Below are 26,425 nucleotides of genomic sequence, written 5' to 3'. Positions count from 1 at the left end.
ATTATTATGCTGTTTTACACACAGGGAAAGCATGGCAAAGAAGGAAATGGCATGCCTACATAGCCATGCCAGCTCTCCTTTGCTAACAAGATATGACTATAGTACTGCACTATACTTCGCAGGAATATAGTCCAAGCAATTGACTCAACCTCACTTCACAAACCAGCCAACAATCTGGGACTACAACACACTATTGTTCCTTCAGGGGAAAAAACAAACAAACAAACAAACCCAAAAGGGTATGCATATAGGGAGTCTCAAGCTGAGTCCATAATAGCATGCCAGTGCATCATATGAAAATCAGGGAAGATTCAAGACAGATCAGCTCACATGCCTCATCTTGCCTGCTGAGGTTCCTGTGACAACAGACTATAGACACCCTTACTCAAACACATCCTCAATCACTCCACAGAATAGGCGGCTCCATTTTAAGTTGCTAGAAGGCCTCAATCCATTAGGCATACTCATACCACAACCAACACAGCATCAGGATCAAGTCTGACATCAGCAACCATCCTTCAAAATAAGAGGTCAGTGACTGCAAGCATGAACTTGAACACTGAAGGTGAGAAACTCATGTTACGTGCCCTCCTTGGGCCTAACGGAAGGTTTGAAGTCACACCTACGTTTCAAGATAAAGTCCTAGCGAGCAGATAAAAAGAAATGGAGGAGGAAAGGGAAGTGGCAGGATGAGTTAGAGCACTGCTCACTTTTCTTTTGAACCGGGTCATTGTGGGAACTGGAATGCAGGAGTTATGCGGCCAGAAGGCACTCTTGTAAGCAAGAGCAATAGATACAAACCACCTTCAGCTGCAAAATGTCTCAAAACTAGCATTCCCCTTTCTCAGTGAATGACCTAGCAAGTAGTACAATGCAAGAGGCAAGTGAAAATCTGCTCTTTATCTACAAATGCAAATAATGGTGTAGCTTTACAGGCAGCTGAGATTACCCAGTAGCTCGCTGTGACCTGCAAGAGGAGGTTTCACTTTCCCTGGCCCAAGTTACCTGGTCCTGCTTTCCTCTCTGCTCTGTTTTTGACACTTGTCAGACCCCTCCTTGAGGCCACACTAATTAAACTGTCAGAGAACTCTCTAGTTTTCTGAAGACAGAAGCAAGATGCAAGATAAGAGTGTGCAACCAAGAGGAAGGAAGGAGAGGAGATGGGTGGAGGCACTGTCTCACTTTGAAGACAGCTGGCTATTAAATTATCTCACCATGTCTTGTCGAACCCCAGTCTTACGCAATGGGCTCAGGAGTATAGTTAAATGCTACTGTGAAGCAGATTCAGACTCAAGTCTCAAATACAGCATCCTTTGCTTTGCAAGGTGGTTGCTGAGAAATGTATCCCAGGACATTTGTTTTCCCCATTTATCTCACAGTCATTTCAGGAGCCTAATTCAACACTACAGAGCCTACTCTCAGATTTGGATATCTAAACCTTTCACCACTACAGAGTGGAGAAACAGGACTACCTTCCGGCTTTGGATGGTTTATCACCAAATATAAAAAAAAACCCAATACCTCTTTGCCATGTTGTAACAGAGCATGAAAGCATAATGGATATGCAAAACTGATTTTGTAACAAAATAATCCGCACCTGAGTTTTATTTTAAAATTGCCACATAAAGCAGATCAAAATGCTCTTCCTTTAAAATAAAACTACCTGCATTATAAACTATATGCCCTCTAGAATGGCAAAAATGAAAGCCTCAAAAATAGCTGAAGTTTTCTATCTATAAGTTTTCAAAGGTTTTAGATATATAAAAATGTAACAGAAATTAATGAGATAACCCCTAGCATAACAGAGAGAGCAGTCACTTAAGTTTCAGTTAAATAGAAAAAATTAGAAGTACTTTTGGTTAAAATTGGTCTTGCCCTGTAACACACAGTGTAGAAACACATTGCAATAAATTATTTTTTTTCAACACACAAACAGTTTAAACAGTTGAAACAGAAAATTAAAACCACCTCAAAACTTCATACAAATCAAGAAACAGGATACCTGGGATTTTTTCGTATGTCATCCAGCTGACCAACGACATGAGAAACATTTGTGCGAATCATTTTGAAGGCAATTTCCTCTTCTCCCATGATTTCAAACCTTATTGTTAAAAAAAATATTTATACCTTAATAGAACAACCTAAAGTCAGGTTCAATAAATATTAATTTAATATTTTATTTAATAACTTATTTCTAATTTGAGTGCCCAACCTTCATTAGAATTTATAATTTTATTTCTATCAGTATATTTACATTTTTCAGCTAATGTTCTTGTACAGAAACACTTTCCTGTAGATTTATTAGTAGCCACCCATAGACCAAAGAACTGAATTCTAATACAAATTATATAAACTACAAGTTTTGGCATAAGAGTAACAATATGAAAGTAGACATAACAACACTTACTATGCCTTTTTTTTTTAACACACAAAATTTACAACTGTAATTTATAATTACACTTCAGACATGAGAAAACATGTTCTTCTTATCCAATCACCAATCCCAGAAAAATCTTAAAATAAAATTACAGAAGAGCATATAAAACTACAGCCTTAAATACAAATAAAACCTTCCCCACCTAATCAAGAATTTGCAGACAAACAAGTATATGAAATGCAGAAGTATGTAATTTCTGAAGGATACCTTGAGTTTAAAAGGGGGTCAAATGCTCTTTCAACAGTCTTACTAGAGGTACCACACTTACATTTTTCACCTTTCTTATCTTGATAAAAGAAAAGACCCTGCCTGCTTGTTGAAGTCTCACCTGAGAGCATACTCCATTTATTAAGCTCCCAAAAGTAATAATACAGTTATTCAATACTGAAGTTCAACAGAAAAAAAGAGCAGCTTATATCTTAAACTGACTTATACTAATGTATTTATATGATTAAACACAGCAAATCCTTGCCTCCACCCCAACATTTTTCAATCTCATTTGTTGTGTTAGCTTTTCAGTTTTAACATAAACTCTCCTGGGAAGATAATTATTTATAAAGCTTACAGCGCAACTTGAGATACTATGAAGTAATGTATAATAATGTCCAAGAGCTGCCCTAAGCAGCAACTGTAACCTTCTTCCATTCTAGAGTTTTATTTGTCTTTGGAGCCACTCCTGGGGCAACTGCACGCTTCAGAAACTCCCCATCACTCTCCCCTGCCCAACACCGCTGGTGAGGCAACGGACAGGCGACAAGGCTATAAGCCCCCCAGGCCAGCAAACAGCCTCATTGGCATGCAGTTGGTTTGCAGGTTTCAGAGAAGAAAGGTCTGAGAGAACCTGATCCCAGGCAGATCTACACAAATACAATTATTCAAATAAACCCACGGTCATGATCATGGTTTGTCCTGCCCTTTCCAAAGGGGATGGAAACCCTTTTCTTGTCCCCCTCCCTCCCTGCCTGTCACCACTCCTCCTTGCAGGAAAACTACAAGGTAGTTAGGGCTAAAACGTTTGTTCTTTTCTTTTGCTTCAGTAGAAGAAAGGATGAAGCAGATTTACAACTTCTAGGTAGAGGACAGGCTCTTTCCTCCTTCTTATGCTACTTTAACTGCCCTCACTGACTACATATAATCAATTTATATAGCCATCTAGAGACACTCTGGCTTACTGTGGTACAACACAAATTAGGATCTGGCCCAAGATGACACAAGCAGCATGGAAATATTTAGTCTACTAAATAAGAAACTATGAAAAAAATCACATCATTCTGCACCATGAAACATACATAAGTAGATATCAGTATGTTTCTTCAGTTTCACTGTTAAAATAAATTGAGCTAAGATTTGTTAACATACACATACAATCTTTGGACATATATGTCTTTATACCGTTTTTTATTGCTTTACAAAACCTAGCATGGCTTTTCACATGATTGTAACAACCAATACCTGTATTTGGTTTTGTCCTTGTATGCCTTACGAATTCTGTCAGTCACAGGTTTGCAATTAGTCACTAGGTTTTTTGTTACTGGAGGCTGGAAGAAAACATCCTTTAGATTATACGTTACTGAAAATTACAGAGTCTGTTGTAAAGATGTACTTTGTAGAAAACTTATATTACAGCTAGAAAGGCCTGTGTATGCTTTACTCTCCTGGAATGAAAAGCAATAGTTTCTTGATCAACTGTTGAGGGGAACAACGACAAAAGACATAAGAGTGCGTAACATCACAATTTCCTATGCATACAAATATTATATGAAAAATACAGATTCTTTTTGGCAAAAACATTGCAACCTCTGGAATTCACCCTCAATAAAATATTCAGAAATTGTAGCTAATTTAACAGCTGTCTTTGACATTCCTCTGGTAGAGGCCACCAATAACACTGGCCAGACAAACTTTACAGAACAGCTGATACACGTTAGGCCTTATTTCTATCACAGGCTATGTTGAAACAATTCTGGGAAATAAAATCCCCATTCTCAAGGGATATTTCTATGGTAGTAGACTCATTCCAAGAAATTGAGCTGTTGCAGACAACAGAAGTAAAAATAAATTAGGCCTCTGTGCTAAACACAAACACTATTTTGTTACTACTTGAACTGACTGATAACATTAGTACATTAGGCATTACTGCTTAAATTAGTAATATTTTACTAATCCTCCAAAAATATTAAAGTAATTTGACATTGTTCCCAACCACTGAGACTTATTTTTAACCCCATCTTAAAACATATTCATGGCAGCCATCCTTTATTTCTACTCTTCAAAGTTTTTACTTCACAGAATTTTGCAAACTGAATTGAGTCATAATGAGGCAAAATGAAGTAAGGCTATACTGGATGCAATATCCTCAGACTGTGCAGGATTCTCAAATCCACACTTCAATTTCTTCAAATCACACTGACAGAATGGCTTTATGTAGAACTTTGCTGGAATTCAGACTTAGGGGAAAATATTTTTAAAACCTTGTAACATAACCTGATAAAAATACAAGGCAGGATAGGTGTCCAGAGGGGAGAAAAAAAAAAAGAAGGAAAAAACCAGAAAAAAATAGTCAATATCCATATGCATTTATCTGCACGCACATTGTAGATCTCTGTACTATGGTTTACATGTGTTGGGGATCAATAATGCTCTTCTACTACCCAACAGTTCATGATCTGTACTCATCAAAATTATTTTTGCTTTGATACAGTATTGGTTTGAAGCTATAAAACACCAGATCATCAATTTAGCAAAGTACATGCACACATTTTTTTCAAATGCATAGGTTGATGCAATAATTAAATTCTCATTCTAAAAGAAATTTAGGTATTAGTATCAGATCTAAAGATTCTAGATTCCTAAATTCCAGCAGATTTTAATGAGAATTTAACCACTAAAACAGCAATTAAGGACTTAAATCCTTAAGGAACATCTAGTCCTAAGACCTCAGTTTTCACAGAATGGTTTAGGTTGGAAGGGACCTCAGGAGCTCATCTGATCCAACCCCCCTGCTCATACAGGGCCACCTAGTGCCAGTTGCCCAGGACCATGTCCAGATGGAGACTCCATCCAGTCTCCAAGGATGGAGACTGCCCACAAATGGGCAACCCACACCAGTGCTTGGTCACCCTCACAGTAAAAAAAAGTGTTTCCTGATGTTCAGAGAGAGAGCCTCCTGTGTTTTCAGTTTGTGTCCGTTATCTCTTGTCCTGTCACTGGGCACCACTGAGAAGAGCCTGACTCCACCTTCTTTGTGCCCTCCCTTCAGATATTTGTATTCATTGATGAGATTCCCCCTTGAGGCTACTCTTCTTTAGCCTAAACAGTCCCAGTTCTCTCAGCCTTTCCTCATAAGAGAAATGCTCCAGTCCCTTAATCACCTTCATGGCCCTTCACTGGACGCCCTCCAGTGTCCATATCTGTCTTGTACTGAGGAGCCCGGAACTGAACACAGCACTTGAGGTGTGGCCACACCAGTGCTGAGTAGAAGGGAAGGGTCACCTCCTTTGACCTGCTGGCAACACTGTGTTTAATGCAGCCCAGGATATCATTAGCCCTCTTTGTGGCAAGGGCACGCTGCTGGCTCATGTTCAACTTGGTGTCCACCAGGACCCCCAGGTCCTTCTCTGCCAAGCTACTTTCCAGCTGGGTAGCCCCCAGCATAATACTGGTGCATGGGTTTGTTCCTCCCAAAGTGCAGGGCTTTGCACTTCTCCTTGCTGAACTTCATGAGGTTCCTGTCAGCCCATCTTTGGAAGTTAAAAGGAGTTAGTCTGAAGCCTTCAGATTAGGAAGAATTATCCTAAAGATGTCCATCTGATGGTTCGGTGTTTTTTTGGGTTTTGTTTTAGTTTAAAATATATGGGTTATAGTTCAGATAAAGACTTACGAGAAAGTTCCAGTCAGAGAGATATTGGGCTTATTGTCTTTTTGGTTCACAATAGTGAATTTTCCTAGCAAGGATGACTTTTAAAATCCCATATATAATAACATTTTAAAGCTCAGCTTTTCGCTGTTTTTGAAGGAAATTAATGGCTTTATAAGTTAAGTAGCAGCTTGTAAAATTTTCATTTTAAAACACTTACTTCATGTACACACAAGTAGAAATTTTTGTAAATACTTTCCTTCTGGAAATCACACCAGCTTTTCAAGCACAGTAAATACATGCTCGGGAAAGAAACCAAGCATCTTTTAAGAGCCATGTTTCTTACCAGATTGGGATCATAATATGCTTCCTGAGTTGGTGGAATGACATGGATCTGAGTGATGTTGGCAGGAAGAGCTTTAGAGCAATTTATTAGCATTTGTTCTAGACCCGTCAAATCCTAACAGAAAGAGAAGAAAAAAACATAATCCTGTTTTCTCACTGACATAGTTCTAAAAATCCAGGGTGCTCAGACATATTTAACGTTACCTACATAACAAATTTCCATGCTGCTGTTGGAAAAAGACTTAATATTCAGCAGACCCCAATTCAGTAACTGCTGAAATCAGTGGGACTCCCCATACACCTAAAGTAAAGCAAATGCTCAGTGCATAGTTGAACTGAGACAAGATAAAGCATGACTTAATGTCATTTTCATTTAAAAATGAAAATCACATCTTTACTGATGATGTCAGGACAGAATTTCCAAACCAGCAGTGGCATATTAAACCCCAAATCAAGCAAACAGAAAAGTGAACTGAAAGGACAGGAAAAAGTTTTTCTGACTAAGGTACAGGTCAGGAACACACTAAAGCAGGGCTGTGTTCCAGCTATGCCAATGATTTTATGTGCTATTTCAAGAACAAATTATTTTATTGATTTGTGCTGATTCTTCTCTGTAAAGCAGACATAGTACACTTGGTTCTCTACTAACTGTCTCCAGGAGCGTAACTCCTACAAAGACCACGTCTCTGTTCATCAGGTTCCCAGAAAAACAGAAATGTGAATCTTTGCATATGGTTATAGTATTTACCAGTACGACTTCATTGCTACCCTTTTTCTCACTTCTTTCTTTAGGCCAGAAGTTCCTCAGGGCAAGGACTATCTTACACTATGTGCAAGAACAAGAGTAAGCACAGCAGGATCCCACTCTTCACAGTGGCTTTTACCAGTGAACATCTTTTCTGACAAACTCACACTAACTGCTTTCTTGAACTCAGACACCAGTGATCCATTTTTCTGATGCTGCTAGAACTCAATTTAATTGTTGACTCCATAGAACAATGACAAAGTAGAACACAATGTTATATTCTCCATGTAAAATTTAAGAACTGCCAAGTGTTACAGATACTATAAGCAAGGATAAATAAAGATTTAACTCATTTTAACAGTTTTGGACTTTAAAACTGAAGTTACTCTATAAGTTATTGGTAAGGAAAGAGTACCTGCAAACTTAATGGTAGTTCATGGATTCTTGTGGCCAACGTGCGAATCTCTCGGTCAGACAAAATGCCTGACTGGTCCGTATCAACCTCATCGAAGATCTGAGAAATGTTCAGTGGCTGGACTGCACTCATAAGATAGTAGAAATATGAAAAAGCAAACTGCATATCTTCTGAGTGCCGCACTTTGTGAAATGATGTCTTGTCAAACTCCTCAGGAAACCTATATAAAAATGTAAACTAATTTAGTACTCCAGTTTCTTAAAGTAGAACATTCCTTACCTAAAAACAAATTATCATCTAGAACTTTAAAAGGTCCTCAAAAGTCTCCTTATTTTAGCACAACTATCATGTTGTAAAAATTCAATTTCCCTTTTCAAACTATATTTTTAATGAGTAGTAATCAACACATTGGAAATAGCTATAGCAAAGCATCAATAGAAAGGTAGAACTACCTACAGTTTTACATTATTCCAAACAAAGACATACTCACATATCCTGTAGCTCTTGCATAACAGTGCGGTCAATCATGTGAGGCATATGAGCAGGGACTTTCCGAGATGTAAATCCAAATTTGCTGTTTAAAAGCTTATTTACATATCGAAGGGAATCAGCAAATGTATCTTTCAGCTGCCTTCCAAAACGTTTACCATCAGTAAAGTAGGACATTTGTTTGAGTAATGACTCTTCTTCCTAAACATCAGGACAGGCAAAATCAAGGTTACATTACCGAAAAAGACTGAAAACATTAAACACACAGGAAAAATGACATTTCAGCCAGGTGCCAACTATTTCCAATATTTGAAAATAAGACAAGAAGTTTTGAATATTTTTCTTCATATTCCCTAGTTCTCTCTTTAAAAAGAAAAGATAAAACGTAACCTTTTCCTTAAAATTTCCATGCTTTGAGGAAAATCATAGAATCATTAAGGTTGGAAAAGACCTCTAGGATCATCTAGTCCAACCGTCAATCCAACACCTCCATGCCTACTAAACCATGTCCCGAAGCGCCACATCTACGCATTTTTTGAACTCCTCCAGGGATGGTGACTGCACCACCTCTCTGGGCAGCCTGTTCCAATGCTTGACCACCCTTTCAGTAAAGAAATTTTTCCTAATATCTGATCTAAACCTCTCCTGATGCAACTTTAGGACACTTCCTCTTGTCCTATCACTCGTTACTTGGGAGAAGAGACTGACACCCACCTCACTACAACCTCCTTTCAGGTAGTTGTAGAGAGCCATAAGGTCTCCCCTCTGCCTCCACTTCTCCAGGCTAAACAACCCCAGTTCCCTCAGCTGCTTCTCATAAGACTCATGCTCTAGACCCTTCACCAGCTTCGTTGTCCCTTCTCTGGACACGCTCCAGCACCTCAATGTCCTTCTTGTACTGAGGGGCCCAAAACTGAACACCGTATTCGAGGTGCAGCCTCACCAGTGCCCAGTACAGGGGCACAATCACTTCCCTACTCCTGCTGGCCACACTATTCCTGATACAAGCCAGGATGCTGTTGGCTTTCTTGGCCACCTGGGCTCATGTTCAGCCAGCTGTCAACCAACGCTCCCAGGTCCTTCTCTGCCAGGCAGCTTTCCAGCCACTCTTCCCCAAGCCTGTAGCCTTGCATGGGGTTGTTGTGACCCAAGTGCAGGAACCAACACTTGGCCTTGTTAAACCTCATACAACTGACCTCGGCCCATCGATCCAGCCTGTCCAGGTCCCTCTGCAGAGCCTTCCTACCCTCAAGCAGATCGACACTCCTGCCCAGTTTGGTGTCATCTGCAGACTTACTGAGGGCACACTCAATCCCCTCATCCAGATCATTGATAAAGATATTAAACAAGACTGGCCCCAACACAGAGCCCTAGGGAACACCGCCTATGACCGACCACCAAGTGGATTTAACTCCGTTCACCACCACTCTCTGGGCTCAGCCATCCAGCCAGTTTTTTACCCAGTGAAGAGTATGCCCGCCTAAGCCATGAGCCGCCAGCTTCTCTAGGAGAATGCTGTGGGACACAGTGTCAAAGGCTTTACTGAAGTCTAGGCAGATAACATCCACAGCCTTCCCCTCATCCATTAGGCAGGTCACCTAGTCATAGAAGGAGATCAGGTTGGTCAAGCAGGACCTGCCTTTCATGAACCCATGCTGGCTGGGCCTAATCCCCAGGTTGGCCTGCACATGCCTGTTGAGCACACTCAGGATGAACTGCTCCATAATTTTCCTCGGTACTGAGGTCAGGCTGACAGGCCTGTAGTTCCCCAGATCCTCCTTCCGGCCCTTCTTGTAGATGGGCGTCACGCTGGCAAGCCTCCAGTCGTCTGGGACCTCCCCTGTTAACCAGGACTGCTGAAAATGATGGAGAGTGGCTTGGCAAGCTCCTCCACCAGCTCCCTCAGTATTCTCGGGTGGATCCCATCCGGCCCCATAGACTTGTGAGTGTCCAGGTGGCATAGCAGGTCATTAACTGCTTCCTCCTTGATTATGGGGGGTTTATTATTTATAGAAAAGCAGTTTATAAAAAATTTCCTTAATATTTGTGCTCTGACACCTCACACACACACAAAGTCCCTGTTTGCTATCAGATTTATTTGTAATATTGCCTTTTTTTTTTTCTGATTATTCATCCATATTTGATAAACTGAAATCCTATGAATATAAAGATTCCTCATGCAAAATCCAAACTCAGATGAACAGAAAGAGGGAGTCTTTCAAAAACATAGCCCCTTTGCTATTTGGAGATGGCTGAACACCTGCCTGCTGATGGGAGGTAGTGAATGAATTCCTTGTTTTGCCTTGCTTGCGTGTGCAGCTTTTGCTTTAGCTATTAAACTGTCTTTATCTCAACGCAAGAGTTTTCTCACTTTTACCCTTCCGATTCTCTCCCCCATCCCACCAGGGGGGAGTGAGCGAGCGGCTGGGTGGTGCTTAGTTGCTGGCTGGGCTTAAACCACGACACATATTTTTTACATATTTTTAATAAACGGGATCCATATTTGCATAAGTGCAATCAAAACAAAATTTAAGCTTACTGTTCTAGTGTTATGTCTGAATAATAGCACTGTGCCAACATACAATGAATAAAAAGTGAATCTGACTTAAAAAAAAAGCAGTAGAAAGGGAACAGAAATGGCTATTCAGCTTTTGCCACCTAGCTAAGAGAGGCCCAGATCATAAACAAATTAGATTTTATGTGAAAAGTCAAAAGGAGCTTTCAAAAAAATCTCAGTATTTGCCTCAAAGGCAAGACACATTCCACTAAATGCCGAAAGATGCAACTATTCCAATAAGCAATGATGTTAAGAAACTTACATCAAGCAGGTCCTGGAAATACTTCTTTTTCTCCCATGGCAAAAATCCTTGGTAACTTCCAGCATAAGACTGTAATTTTCTTCCCACTAGCCCCTCCCTTTCATTTATATCCACCTGCACATGCCCTTTTCCTCCTTCCATTCCCTGTGCATCTTCTCCAGTATCTAAATTCCCAGTATGTTTTGATTTCTGGGTTTCCCTTAATATGAGTGCATTCAGTGCTTTTTCTCGAGTTTCGTTTTTATTTCCCATGCTCTGGGCTGGAAGTATGGATTTAGGCTTTACTTTATAAATAGGCTTATTTGTGTTCATTGTCACAACAGTCCCCTTTGTTCCTGTAAGCTTTGAAGGAACTTCTTCATTTGCTCTTATTGTTTTTATTTTGCCATCGTTTACATCTTTATAAGGCTTCTGCCAGCCGGTATGGCTCTTCTGATCTTCTGAATGATTACGCATGCCCTTCTTTTCCAGGCCTATAATACTCTTCACTGTAGTTAAGAACTGGAAAGGTCTCAGGAGAGCAGCCTTGGATAGGTTAAATCCTTTCTGAGTTATATCACCATTTAGTAGTTTTAAGTCCAGGTTCTGCAGTGCTAGCTGAACATCTTCAGGAAGGAGAGACACATTTACTGATGGTATTATCACCGCTTCATGTAGACTCTCTTTTGTGCCATTTCGATGTCTCCTGACTCTTGGAAAGCGTTTTTCTTCAGGAATATCCTCAAATATCATTTCAGCTTCTGGTATTGAAGTTATAGTTTTAAAATCAGAGTTGGATTTTTGCATGGAAGTTGTGTTCAGTTTTGGTTCCTCTCTAGTATCAGCTTCAACAGCTACCTGCATTTTAAACTCTTCGTCATTTTTATTTAGAAACGTAAGGTTAAAATAGATCACAGTTGCATTCATGCCACTATGCATTATGAGGTGGATAGTCTTCCATTTGTTAGCAACTGAAGCATGTCGGATAATTGGATTATCACTATATGAGCCCTCAATTCCTTTCTTGGCTATTTCGCTGAAGCTGAAGTAGGGCAGACATTCACCTTTGGGAATAACATAGTAGGTCTGATTAAGCTGAAGCGTCACCTTGTACATCTCTTCAAAGTGATCTGGAAAAAAACCCAAGAAACAAAACAAATTTCTGTCAATTTGCAGTGTGACACTTATCTTTCAGTCATTTTAACTGTAATATGCCCAGATAGATTCACTACATTAGCAGGGAGACAGCTTTGTGAAAGAACACTTACTGTAGCTTCCAGTTTCTTGCTCACCTATTTTTAACAATGAATGACTAGAACATACTCAGATATATAAAGCTGCCAGACATTCCAGTGGTAATTCTAAAAGCCAGTGTAATTTATCACTGTTTCAGTCTCTACCTGAAGAGCCTAAGTGGCTCATCATCACATGTCACTTAAAATTATGTATCAGTCATAAGTAAAATGCCCATACTACATTTTTGCCACATTTTAGTAGATTAATATTACAACAGATTGGATGGAATGAATGGATTTCACTACACAGCATCTTGATTTGAGACTTCCAAAATCAGATAGGCTGAATTGAACTTCTCCCTCCCACAGCAGAAGACAGATTATCTGTCAATTCTCACATGAACAAAACCTCGCTGCCAGCAACAGAACTGACAGTAACACATTTGTCTGAGCTGAGATGCAGGGAAGCCTCTATTCTTCCAAACAGGCCGAATTCTTCCATTTCTGTTCCCCTGCCTATACCAGACAGCACTCTCGATCACTTCATTCACTTCTTCTAGTCTTTCATATCAAAATACACTTCAGACAACTTCACAGGTGACTGAAAGTAGCCTTTGGCAAGAGCCCAGAGCCAGGCTTGAACTCAAGCTGTCAGCATCAGATTGGTTCTTTAATTTCTTAACTGCTATGAGCACCATCAAGTCAGCTGTCCTTATTCAGGTAAAGACTGTTTGCATAGCTGAAATGTAATTTCTCCATTTAAAATGTAATTTCTCCATTTAAAATGTAATTTCTCCATTTAAAATGTAAGCCTCTTGGGGCAAGGAGTTTGATGCCTGCTGCTCTGTAAAGTATCAAGCACCCCACCCATGCTTGGTCAATAACAGTTTTATTAAATAAAGCAGCATATAATATTGATTCAGGTTTGGATTAGTACATACAAGAAGCATCTGACTTTTTTCTTCAGCTGCTAGCAGCTCTTTTCCAGGACTCTGTACAGGGCATCTTAGCCTGATCTGAGAGTAACAATGAACCAAAAAGGTCAGGCAATTCAAGAGAATCCCTACAGAAAGTTTATCAGTGATGTATTTTACATACCTTGGCCACAGTCACCAGCATCAAATCCACAGGAGAGGACATTGCAGGCCTGATCACAGAATTTGTCTGCTAGCCAGGAATTAGCACAGCCTTGGTTACAGTATGAAACACCACTTATTCCTGCACCAAATTGCCATGGTGGTCCATTCCCAATACCTCCAACTGCACCTCCACCAGCAACATAGCGACTACCCCCGCTGTTACCTACAGGGAGAGAAAACAAAAACAAAAACCCCCAGTTATTTGAAATCTTTATTTCTGAGGAAAGGCACATTTTAAGCCACAGTGTTAAAGCTAGACTGAAGAGTCAACAATCTTATTTATCACTGGTGAAATTAAAATGGGAGCAAATCTTAACTCGACCTCTGTGAGTTAGTGTAAAATCTACAGTGTGCGCAATCTCCCTGTAGAAGTTTAGGAACCAACTTAAAATTGCAACAAAAACTCCAACATATTTTGTCTTAACTTCAAAAAGGCAGGCAGAAAACTGATTTACCTCTCATGCTTGCAGTCTTGACTTTACAGCCCCCTAGAGTGGTATCACTTCCTCAGTCCAGAAGTACCACTTCATTTTCCTACCCTGCAGTCCTGAAAATTCTATCTAGCAACTAATGGTGCAGCTTCACAGTCCTGTTATTATTTGGATTCTGAGTCCAAATAATATATAATATTATACAATAATATATAATAATAATTTGAATTTCAAAAACCTTATTTTCAGCTAGTCAAATTTGGTACCCAAAGATTTTCCTATGCTGTACTATTTGCTGTCATTTTCCATAGCAATTCGTAGTTTCCAAGAAATAAGGTTTTCATCTGTAAGCCAACTTTTTTGTTTATTATTAAAGGAGGCAAATTTTGCAGTTACAGAACGACAAATTAAAGAATTATTCTGGTAAGAAAAAACAAACGGTTCACTTTTTCCAAATTTAACACTGCTGTCTTACCAATGCAATCACCTCCATCCCAATCACATGCTGAGTTATTACAGGCTTTATCACAGTAGCCATCTTTAATCCATGAGCCAGGACATCCCTCAGCACAGTTTGGCACAGGCCAAGTCAAGTAAACCTGGAACAACATTACAGTCTGAGACAAGGACTGGCAAATAGAAGTCAACTGAGCTTGTTTCTTGGAATACAGAGACTTAAAATAATGCCTCCCTGTGCATAGTGCCTTAAGTATTCACAAAGCTTTACAAACGGCATTCAAGCCCTATCATCTGTGAAGTAAATATTATTCCTTTCAAAAAGAAGTAAGAACTGAAGAATTCCCAAGGCCATACAGCAAGGCAGCAATGGCCAGAAATAGAAAGGAGGACATCCCAAATCCACTTCCGCAAACCATATTCCAATGAAAATTAATATTTTATCTTTTATCAGATAAGAAGGAACTTTAACTCTGAAATAGCTCTGCAGTTCACTTGTTCTCCTGACTCAAAACGTTTCTTCATTACTACCCAGTCATGAGATGTGGCACATGTTGAACATAATCCCTGAAGCATCTGATCCTCTACGACTTAAATAATTCTAAGAATTGCCAAGATAAAAAGAAGTGTGTGGGTGTGTGTATTTTCAACTGGGGAGGCATTAAAACACACACATGTTTTCTTTTAGGCCTTATTGTTTCAAGATTTTAGCAGCACATTTCCTACTTAAACACTTACTGATCAGGTCATCACAAACAACGTTGCACCTAAGCTGACTTTTATCATCATAACTGAGAAGAATAACTAAAGAACAATAGAATCACACTGACAATATGGTTTTGCAATTATACGTCTATATCCTTAAAGATTTAAAACAACTAAAAGCCTCCTAACATCCTCAAGTACTGAAACAGTAATTTTAGGGTAGCTTAAATTAATTTTGTACAAAGCTTCTGCATGTGTACACAAGTGTGCACATTTAATTCAGTGGTCTCTAGTGTCTTGTGTACTTACTGCTTTAATAGAAATAATATGCATCTTAATTTTTTCCTCCATGTCGCTCCTGTAGATCAAGCCCATGGACAAAAACTCTGCTGGCAACCAGTCTTTATGCATGACTATTGCTAATGTTTCCTCAGCTTGCTTTCCTTGCTTTACCCCAGTTGTTGATAATAGGTCTCTTGAAAGACTAAATTACTTGATGTTCATGAACATGCACCAATATATCTTTTAGTAAATAATTATATATATGTTTATATATAGATCGGGCAAAGATATTATGGGTGTCTGGAACAGAGGTAATTAGTGGTAAATTTAAATATTAGACTAGTTTCCATGTCATCTGACCTCAGTGTTCCCATGGAAGAACTGATTCGGTTTCGTTTTGAACATTTCCCACAAAACAAGAAGAATTTACAAGGGAGGGAAGACTGACAGCTGCCAAACACCACATCAGTTTTACCAGTGCTCCAAAAGAAAGTAGTAGAATTAGAGAATGACACTGATAAACTAAAGCATGAAGCCTGACAGAGGAACCATAATACCGCCAGAAACCTGTGAGTGAATATGAAAAAAAGCAATTCTGCAACACAAACATCAACACAGCACACATACAAAAAAAGACGGAGCCCTCCCCACCCTGCACCTTTGCTAACAATTGTCTAGTTAAGAATAATGAACCTTTAGGAGGTAAATGGGGGAGAAAAGATAAATCTTCTTATATTTGCTCTCCCTTTCAAAGTAGTATTTCTTTGATTTTTATTATATTAGCACAGAAAAGTTTTACATCTACTTCTGGTAAAAAAATCCTTTCATAATGGCTTACCTTTTGACCTTTAGAGTGACTGTAAAAATCATCAGGCCAAACATCCTTCCCAAACATAACATCATCATTGAGATAGATAAACTTCTGAGAGAGTCCACTGATACGATGAATGTGACTTTCAATAGCTGGCGAACTGAAGGTTGGCAAGTGACTCACATTCTGAAATATTTCCTAAAACAAAAGAGCCCCAACAACCAAAAACAGTTTCAGAAGGCAAAAATAAATTAAAAACCCCCCAAACCATAAACAGTCAGGTATATCAGATATATTTCATACTTATCTACTAAAATAAAAAAGTTTTATCAAGAACAAGGAGAGATATGAAAGACAAAAAAGGTGAAAATATTTTCGCAAAAAAGAAAGACTTCGCTATCTCATTTTCCCCACACAAAACCATTTTCAAGCCTGCTGCTCAACTTAGAAACTGCACCTGGTTGAATGCAAAGACACAACTCCTCTTTCACTGGGTACTGGATCAGGCCCAGTGTACACATATTTATACTTCTCATGCAGTACAGGCTGCACAATGTTTCAAGCAAGTTGAGCCTGTTGCAGCATTCAAAAAGTCAGGATTCTTCCATCTCTTTCAAGTAACTTCATAAGCAGACAGCAACAGAAGTTAAATTAGTGTCTTGTTACCACTTAGGTTGCTCAGGGCTTTATGGCATGTTCAGATACAAAAATTACTCTCTAATTCATAAGAAGCAGCTACTAGAGTATTTTTGTTTCACTTATTCAGGAAGCCTGAAGGATTCCCTTTCTCTTTTTAACTAAGTTTTTTAGAATGCATAGCTACTTTTTTTGCAGCCATCATCTTAATTCCAGTAATTGTAATCCACCCTGTCTCAACACAAGCTCATTAGGTTATTACTGGTCCTGAGAGAGTGTTTATGGATTCAGATTACGTTTTCCTCTCCCCAGCTTTTTTATAAATAGACTTTGTAAAGAAATTAGACACAGGTATATGTTAGCTGAAGCCTCAGTATTTGGAAGAGTGGACTAAATGAAGGCTTGATATATATTCAGTTATCTGCTTAGCCAAAATACAGAGACATACTGGGGTTTAATAAAACCATGGATGAGATGGAGAAGAGGTGGTCACTTCTACCTTCCAAATAAATGCAGCCTTTAGCTGAAAGGGGATAACTGCATTTCAAAACAAACAGAATCTTTACTAGTGACACTTTGATGCTGGTATTTTTGTTTGTTTGAGGGTTTTGGTGGGTTTTTTGTTTGGTTTTCGTTTGTTTGGTGTTTACCTGATGTGTCACTATGGTTATCCGAGGATTATCCAGGTTAAGCCAGGAAGGAATCTGCCCGTTAGTGACGATGAAAATATGCCGTACCCAAGGGGCATGTCTCTCTATTGATCGTAATGAGTATCTCAGCTCTTCGTTATCTTCAAAACGGCTGGCAGAAATATCTTCATCCTGTTTAGACTATAAAAAGAAAAAATCCTTTCTTAGATTTTAAACAGAACATTCAAGTTCTGATCCAGCCAGGTAACAACAGTGTGCTTTAGCATATGAGTGCATAAGCATTTGAGGACTTAGACATTCAAAAATAAAAAGTACATTGATCAAGTACCATTATTCTTCTAAAGGATCATATTCTTGTGAATTACCAAGGTGAACAATACAGTCTTCTGACACCAATGGCTGACCACCTGGTATCATTAGGATATCTGCTGACCAAACTGCTAGATGACAGTGCCTTGTGTCATCCTGGCTCTTGAAGAAAGAACTCCAGAAAAAAAAAGAAAAAAAACACACCGTCCTGTTTTCCTGGATTATTAGTCTCAATTATTTCCTGATCTTGATCAAAAACCAAGTTGCATTTCAAATCAGTAGTATCACCTTTCAGAAATCCAGTCTTAAGAGGCTGGGCCCTTCCAAGTACATTGCATCATAAGCCGTATATAAATGTCACCTAATATAGATACACTGGAAGTGTCATGATGTAGCAGCTCTTCAATTATCCCCTGCTCTTTAATTTTAAAGAATTTAAGCAGGAGAAAATTAATGAAACTGAGCCTAATATTCACTATCAAATAGCTAAATGTTTCCATATGTTTTTGTTAAAAAGACGTTTTAATTAGAAGCTCTTCAGGTAAGTAACAAAATTAGGTTACATGACACTGTGACATATGTTTCTTTTCCCATTTATGAGAACTTAATGACGTCTTCTAAAAAACAACAATTAAGGCTGCCTAAAAGGAACATTTCTAAAAGAAGTATGCCCAACTGAAACAGGAAACTCAAGAAAAATGTGAATGTTTAACAATTACTGCAGATTCTACACACTGTAAATAAGTCTCCTTCTTTTCTAATATGTACAGTAACACAGCTTACACATTCTCAAAAACATAACTGAAGACATTTCAGCAACACCAGCATCCATTGGCTAGGTACCCATTTACAAAATAATGCGTAATTTCAACATGGGGAAGTATAAAGTTTGAGTTCAGGGTTTGTATTAACAAGGAAAGTTCTCCAAAAGCCAGGTGCACATGATACAAAGATAGACTGCAAGTTTTATAGAATCACAGAATCACAGAATTGTTTAGGTTGGAAAAGACCTTTAAAGATCATCAAGTCCAACCGTTAACCTGGCACTGCCAAGTCCACCACTACACCATGTCCCTAAGCACCACATCTACACGTCTTCTAAATACCTCCAGGGATGGTGACTCAACCACTTCCCTGGGCAGCCTGTTCCAGTGCCTGACAACCCTTTTGGTGAAGAAACTTTTCCTAATATCCAATCTAAACCTCCCCTGGCGCAACTTGAGGCCACCTCCTCTTGTCCTATCACTTGTTACTTGGGAGAAGAGACTGACACCCACCTCTCTACAACCTCCTTTCAGGTAGTTGTAGAGAGCCATAAGGTCTCCCCTCAGCCTCCTTTTCTCCAGGCTAAACAACCCCAGTTCCCTCAGCCGCTCCTCATAAGACTTGTGCTCTAGACCTTCACCAGCTTCGTTGCCCTTCTCTGGACACGCTCCAGCACCTCAATGTTTTCCTGGATGTCAATGGTTTACTGGAGAGGGCACATTTTCTTTATCCATGTCAGTTGACATTTACTGTAAAATTAAATTCTAGCAGGAGAAAAAACCCAACATTTTAGAAGATCTTATCTTGAAACAGACACCTTGTTATTTTATTTCCTTTTGCCAAATGAAACATCCTTGCTTGTATCAAAAGCATTCAAAGTAAACCTCCTTTCCTTACAGACATCTTATTTCAGGTCTTCAAAATTTTTGGAAGAGAAGTAATTAGCATTTGCTCAGCATATGTGATGCTGCAAAGCAAAAAAAATGCCTAAGAAACATATCAGGAAGGAGATAATCATGTTTGTTAATAAGGCCCTCTGTCTCCTCCACACAAGAAGCCTGCTTATCTGCCAGTCAGAATCAGTTAAGCCTTTCAGGACTTGACTGCACACAACTTTATCAGAACATGTGCAGAGGGCAAAATTTTTCACTTAAAACATGAAAATTTCAATTAACTGTCACTAATCCTCTTCCCCCTTGATTTCAGAATTTGACAGTGTTCTTGTGATGTTTTCTTACAACATAGTAAATACTGGATTCTTAACACTTCCAAGCTTCTGGAAGAAATCCCATGTTCCTTGTCACTGACTAGTTAGCCTCTACTTGCACTTTTAAAATACTACAACCTTTACATGCTGTAACAGAATTTACCTACCTGACTGACAGAGCTGAGGTCCCATAGTAAATAAGCAGGATTAAGCGTCAGTTCTTTTCCATCTATAGTCATGTTCTTCTTTGCTTGCTTGCTCAGTTCTTGGAAACCCTTAGGGTTATTCAGTTGCAAGAGAGCCACGCTGGCTTCTGAATAGAGCTGCAACTATACAAACAGTGAAAATAATTTCTGGCATGCACCCACAGCAGCACTCTTCCTTTGCCAATTCCATCTTTTTGTTATATATTTCTTACTAGAGCTACTAACAAGAATGATTGGTAAACACTGTTTTAAAGAACTACAATTTTGTAAGAACACAAAAAGGGGTAGTAAAACAAGAAATGAAAAAAATATTTAAAGATACAGAACATTTCTAGATGCTTAATTTTCACTTTCCAAAGAAAATTTCTCTTTACACAATTTCCCTTTACAGCAACAGTAAAGCTGTCCATGTTATAAATATTTCTGGAGCAAGTGAACAGTAAGTCCCCATCCATTCCCTCCCACCCCCAATAACAAAATTCATATTTTATTACCACTTTATTATATGACTGAAATAATCATACTTTTTTTCTGTCTTAATCAACCAATGCTCTTCTCAGAAAATTAAGGCCACCAATTCATCGTTGCTGTCAGAAGCGTGAAATTTTCAGAATGGTTTACAGATCAACCTCAGCTCAGAAATCTGAGATACAAAGGGCTCCAGGACTAATCCATGTGGGTCTCCAAGTCCTTAATGATGGTTGCCAATATGCTGTTAAGGTCATTTCTTAGTTGGGGACTGTTTGATCTGTTTGCTGTTTTTATCTCTTGCCACTAGTAAGTCTGTATATCAGATTTCATAATGCACAGGGTAAGAAGGGGCTTGCACTACATGCCCTCTCTAACAGACAGCATAGCTTACAAATTACAGGGCACCAAAACATTTCACTAGAAATATAGCATAACCCAATAAAATGCTGTGTTTACCATATGAAGTAGCATGAGTAGACACAAAAGCTAAAAGCAGAACTGCACTTTGATTCTCCAAGTGCACACATTCAATAGTCAGACTGAGAATAAAAGCAGTTAATCATTAACAATATTTATTAGATGCTATGCTTAATTTTTGTTCCTTCACGCACACAACATAAATAAGCACATCTACCAGATTTTCAGTTGTATAAGGTCTGTAAAAACAATTTATAAATTAACCAAATTTGAATAGTCATGTTTGAAAACAGCAAAACCATCACGGTTTATTTCAGAATACCCTTAAGTCATTTTTTCTTTATTTTTTATTAAATCTGACCCTTTCTGCTCATTTTAAAACAACACTTGTTCCAGAGTTAGCACCCCTTCCCTTAGCAAGACCAGCTGTCCCACTTGTGACATTTTAAAGCTGTTGATGCTTTGACTCATATGCTATTTGAGATCTTTCAATCTGACTTATGAGGCCTGCCATTAGAAAAATCTGATAAATCTCAGACCTTCCAGGGAATCATCTGAACCTACGGGTGGAAACGATGGCTTCAGTAGCTAAATGGCTGAGGTATAGTTACGGACTGCAGCTAGCAACCTCCAAAAATATCGATATTGAAATGCTACAGATTGCAAAGCTGCCATCAGTGGGTATGTGCTTTATTTAGGAATACAACAGTGTCACACAGTCCCTTAGAATCTGTCATTTAAAACATACGTATAACAAACCAAAAATATTACCATTCTAGAGTTTTGAAAGCATATAAGAACACTGAATTTCTCTTTAACTTGTTTCCACCAAACTCAACAAAATAGGTACCTGTACTACAGATTCCTAACTAGATTTATGACAAACACTTCCCCTTTCCCCCCACTAACACAGCATATATACGTTAGGTTTTTAAACATGTAACAGTCCAAGCACAAACAAGAAGTAGTAGAAAAATGTGCTCCACTGCTCAGCATCAGAGTTAAGATAACCCCTGTATTGAATAGATTATTTTTATTACATCAATGTTTTTTTCCACCAATGCCTTTAAGAAAAAAGTCTTTTCATAAGCAGAGCTATCAATAAAGTTAGATTTCAATGAAGTTATCTGCTGACATAACTAACTAGATTCTAATAAATTGCAAGCTCTGCTCTGAGCATTTTGTTGCTGGTATATTCAAAATGGAACCCTCTCCTAGCAGATTTTCTAATGTCTCACAGGTATTAAGCTCCTCTCAGTGGGGACGCATGCGATTCCCCATTCCTGTAAAATATTATCTTCTAGAAAACATCTTCATCCTGACAAAACAGGTCAGCAGATCCAAAGGTATTGTGAAAATAGAACAGAAAAACAGGCAGGTAGATGCATAGAGTCAGCATGATCAGGCAAGCCTCTGCTTCTAACACAAGCAGGCTGAAAAGACACCATGCAGGCACATGCCCAGACCACCACCCGTGCACATTTATATCACGCACTTGAAAACAAGACAGGGAAACTGCATTCTCCCCACCAGGTAACTTTAAATGCAGGTTCTCCTTTGGAGCCAGCATGTTTGGCGACTTCGACTTACTAGTCTACGCAGCAGGCTGGATGGGCTAAGGCACCCCATGCAGAAGTAAACACTTTCATTTCCATGTTCTCAAGGTAAGAGGCCTCAAGAGCAGATTTTTTTCCTGAGGTGGGACTTGGACTCTTAACCAGTCTTTAAATTATCACACTTCACCTTCTTAATGACCAAAGCTGATTGTTAAGGAAATGAGATGCTCCTTTTTTCACACTCCAGTATGGATATTGGGAAAACTCATATGCCCGCATAGCAAGGGAAGCAGGGGTGGGCATGTGTTGTGTTAGAGAGTTACAAAAAGGTTTACAAATATGTAATACTGTTGTCTTTACAAATTTATCAAGTTCCCTTTATAAGGTAACGTAGTAGGAGGGTCAACTCAGAGTCAAAACCAATGCAATGCCTTAGGTTTTTTTTTTCCCCTACAGAGCTTACTTATTACATCTGTGTGAACACACAACACCAACTCCTGAAGCCACCTGTCTGCTCCATCAACACTGACAAGAGCAGCAGTAAGAATCCCAGACCCCCCACCCTCAAGGCAGTGAGGACAGCAAACACCCAGTGTCACTGTGCCTGCAGGTTCCTACGTGGATTTTCTTCCTTTAGTAAGACAAGGTCATTAAGACACTTTATGGCCCTTAGTTTCCAACATAACTTGTCTGTAGATGTGTGTGCATGCAGATTAACAGATTAAGAGGAACCAATATTTTGCAAAGGAAAGAGATCGACAAGTTCTCAGTTTTCCCTGAAGCAATTGGGATATTAAATCTTGAAGGAAAGTCACCTTTCTCCAAAAATTTTCACTACTGTATACTATTTCAGTGAAAAAGTGTTAGCATGATAGCCTCAAAAAACCAAAATCAAGCAAATCAAATCCCCTTGCCCTTTCAATCCTTCCCTTGTCAGTCTTTACATCACTACCTAGTTTTTAAGTCACAGCATCTCTTTTAGGCTGAACAATAATAGTTTTCTCCAGAAATGTAGGTAAGGGGAGAAAGGAAAAGTGAAAAAACTTTTTTTCAGTTGTTCTTCATGTATAGGTACAATGTCACATCTTTACAGCCTTTAAAGAAATATGGCTTAGCAGCAGACAGCTGCACAACCAGAGTAACACCTCCATCTAGTGGCATACCAATGCACGGTTAAGAAAGTATGGAAAATAAAAAGCAGGCAAATATGTTTTCAGCCACACTTGTCCTAAGACACACAAGGTAGAACAACAAATATGATCAGCAGACACACTGCTGCTTACCTTTCATCTGGAAATAAATTTCCATATCATTACATTACAGTGCAGGCCATAAGTATAAAAATTCAATAGACTAACATATATAATTCAAGTTGGAAATTGATTCATTATATATTAAATCTTCACAATTTAACCCACTCTAGTTGCGCTCAGCTGCTTTTCTCAGAGATTTGTTAGATTTTTAGAACAAGAAACACCTGGCCCAGATGCCTGAGCAATTTTTGGTCCTCTTTGGATTCAGGAGTTATTTCAATCAAACAAACTAAAGCAATCCAATTAAACAGCTACACTCCTCCCTTGCTTACCTTTCTTCTCTTCTAATAGCAGCACTGTTAAAATTTTTTATTATTTCTTTACTTCCACCATTGCACCAAAACAGCCACTGAGAGCATGCAGAAACCCATTAAGCATCAGGAGGTGGCTATGAGGCACAAGTCTAGCCTAAACTTAGGTGCAACTTTCTTCTCCACCAGGCATCTTGCACCCCTTCACAGACCTTATATTCCAGAAATAGTAACAGCAGAGGAATTGCTACAAATTTCAGTGGGGACTGTAAACAACCAACCTTTCTTCTACTTAACTGTAGCATTAGCCTAGCATCTCTCTCTTTGGTAAGGAGAAAACCATACTTGGTTATGTTTACCACAGCTGCCTGCCTACAACATCCACTGAATGAAGAACTGATTCTGAGCTAGGATCTTAGTAAAGGCTTCTATAGAAACAACCTCATCCACACTTCACATGTAAAAATTTTTATCCTTGCAAATAAAACATTTCTTACATTTATATACCTATATTCCATTGTAGGTGTAACATAAATAAATTGCTGCTATCAAGAGTAGAGAACAGGTTGAGGAAGAATCCACTGCTATGACCACACAGGGTACAATAATCGCAATTTAACTATTCTAAAGCACCCACCACCAGGAAAAGAAATACAGACAGCAATGATGACTGGATGGAGAAACTGCAGAATGCTGTGGATACCTGAGAAAAATTGTCTTTATACAGAGATATGCCTAACCAAATTGCAGAAGAGGAGCTCTTAGGAACAGATAATGAGCTGATCACGATGGTAATGTTTACACAAAGATAAGAACACACCAAGGAAAAGAGAACCAGCACGAACAGAAAGATTTGTGATCAACTGGATGACACATGACTGATGACAAGGAGAAAACACAACCCAGACAAGGTGAGGAAGAATCATGTAGAAAGATAATAGGCACAGTATGTCACTTACATAAAAACAGACAAGGAGATGGAAGACATATCTAAGACACCCCAGAGATGCAGCCTTTATGTTCATCTGGACAGCAATGCAAAAACACAGAGAAACTATAGCATTTTTAAGATTTGCTAAAGAGGTAAGATAGTGATCAGCTTGGATACAGAACAGATTAGCCAGCTGCTTGGACATGAGAAGCAGAACTGAAACACAGAAAGAATCCATCCATCATGTTTTTTGTTGGACTAATACTGCTAGGAGATCCTACTGGAATGGAAAAAAAAGATGATGAAAGGGATCATCTGATGAAACGGAAAAAAAATGACTGCAATCAAAAAATTAAGGTCCAGGCAGAATCACTCCACAAGTCTTAAAACCACAAGATAATAAAAACCCAGCACATGGCTCAAAAGTAATTAGGAGAAATCTGGGTATTTCATTCTTCCAAGGTGTCCATGAAAGATGGAAGGTCACTATCATAGCACAAGAGACACAGGCTAGTCTACGAATAAGGTCTGTGCTTGACAAAGATTTACAGCAGAAATCCTGGAGAGAATTACGAACTTTTCAGTGCTGGAAGCAAAAATCCACACAGGAGTATTAAGGAGAAAAAGCATCAACACTGAGTTGAACAATAGTTAGATAATGCAATTAGAGAAATAACCACAACTAATGAAGTTAGAAAGTACCTGGGGAGAGCTGGGGAACAAGAAAAAAAAAACCAAACACATAAAATACCACAACAACAGGTATTCTTATACTAAAAGAAGTATGTTTTAGCAGCAAAAATATTAGTGCAAGCCACGACACCAGACATCAGAGGGAAGAAGAGAAGGTGGTAGAACATCAAGGACAGAAAGATACTGAAGGGTCCAAGAAAGACACATAAAAGTTACTCTGACAAAAGAACACCAAGTGTTAATGATATAAGGCACCAGAATTAAAAAAAAAAAAAAAAGTAGGGTACTATGGATAAAAGAACTGATTTATCCAAGTCAAAATCATTTTGGAAAAAGAGCATAAAGCAACAACCGCTAAGGGACAGAGAATGAAATTCCAAATATTGTTTGAGGGGGGAACATTCCTTAGAACTATGATACGATGACAGCTTACATCTATGATGTTCAACCAGAGAACACACATTGCCTAGGATGGTGCTCCAATTTATTCCCAGAGTTGGAATCAGACAGATTTCTTTTCCACCAAATAATCTCTGAACTGATAGAGGCAATATTATTTCAGATACCAATTTGGTAATTAATGAGAACATTACAGAAGAGCTGCTCCTAGAAAATAACCCTAGGTCAGGAAAACATAAGCTAATTGATTTTAAGTTGAAACAGAAAAAAATAATTAAGGAACATCTTGTTACTAGGTTTCTTGAACGCTAAAGGGCAAGTTTAACAAATGAAAAGAGCTGGTAACTGAAGTCAAAGGTATTCTGAGCTCTTCAGCTCCATTAAATCAAATGTGTTAAAACCACCAGGAACCTGTAACTTAAACTGTGGTGAGGAACTAGAAAAGGCTCCAAACGCAAATGGATGAACCTGCACTCG

At 38.8% G+C, this 26,425-nt stretch overlaps 1 protein-coding gene across 4 annotated transcripts in view; it reads right to left on the bottom strand.

Annotated features, from left to right (window-relative positions):
• GNPTAB (N-acetylglucosamine-1-phosphate transferase subunits alpha and beta) overlaps positions 1-26,425 on the bottom strand; it is a 48,700-nt gene that overhangs the window by 5,232 nt on the left and 17,043 nt on the right. For 3 of the 4 annotated variants that reach the window (XM_072871612.1, XM_072871603.1, XM_072871627.1), the window contains exons 8-18: positions 19,879-20,040; positions 17,431-17,610; positions 16,172-16,342; positions 14,366-14,489; positions 13,419-13,622; positions 11,107-12,215; positions 8,289-8,488; positions 7,799-8,018; positions 6,640-6,753; positions 3,890-3,975; positions 2,003-2,101 (exon numbers count right to left, since the gene is read on the bottom strand). In XM_072871612.1, coding sequence (XP_072727713.1) covers positions 2,003-2,101; positions 3,890-3,975; positions 6,640-6,753; positions 7,799-8,018; positions 8,289-8,488; positions 11,107-12,215; positions 13,419-13,622; positions 14,366-14,489; positions 16,172-16,342; positions 17,431-17,610; positions 19,879-20,040 — 2,669 coding nt within the window. The remainder of the gene's footprint in view (positions 1-2,002; positions 2,102-3,889; positions 3,976-6,639; positions 6,754-7,798; positions 8,019-8,288; positions 8,489-11,106; positions 12,216-13,418; positions 13,623-14,365; positions 14,490-16,171; positions 16,343-17,430; positions 17,611-19,878; positions 20,041-26,425) is intronic. The other variant, XM_072871621.1, reaches the window with a different exon arrangement.

The sequence above is a fragment of the Ciconia boyciana genome, chromosome 1 (genome assembly GCF_034638445.1).
Source record: "Ciconia boyciana chromosome 1, ASM3463844v1, whole genome shotgun sequence".
In the NCBI taxonomy this organism is placed as follows: Eukaryota; Metazoa; Chordata; class Aves; order Ciconiiformes; family Ciconiidae; genus Ciconia; species Ciconia boyciana.
This window is presented reverse-complemented; position numbering and strand designations above follow the sequence as displayed.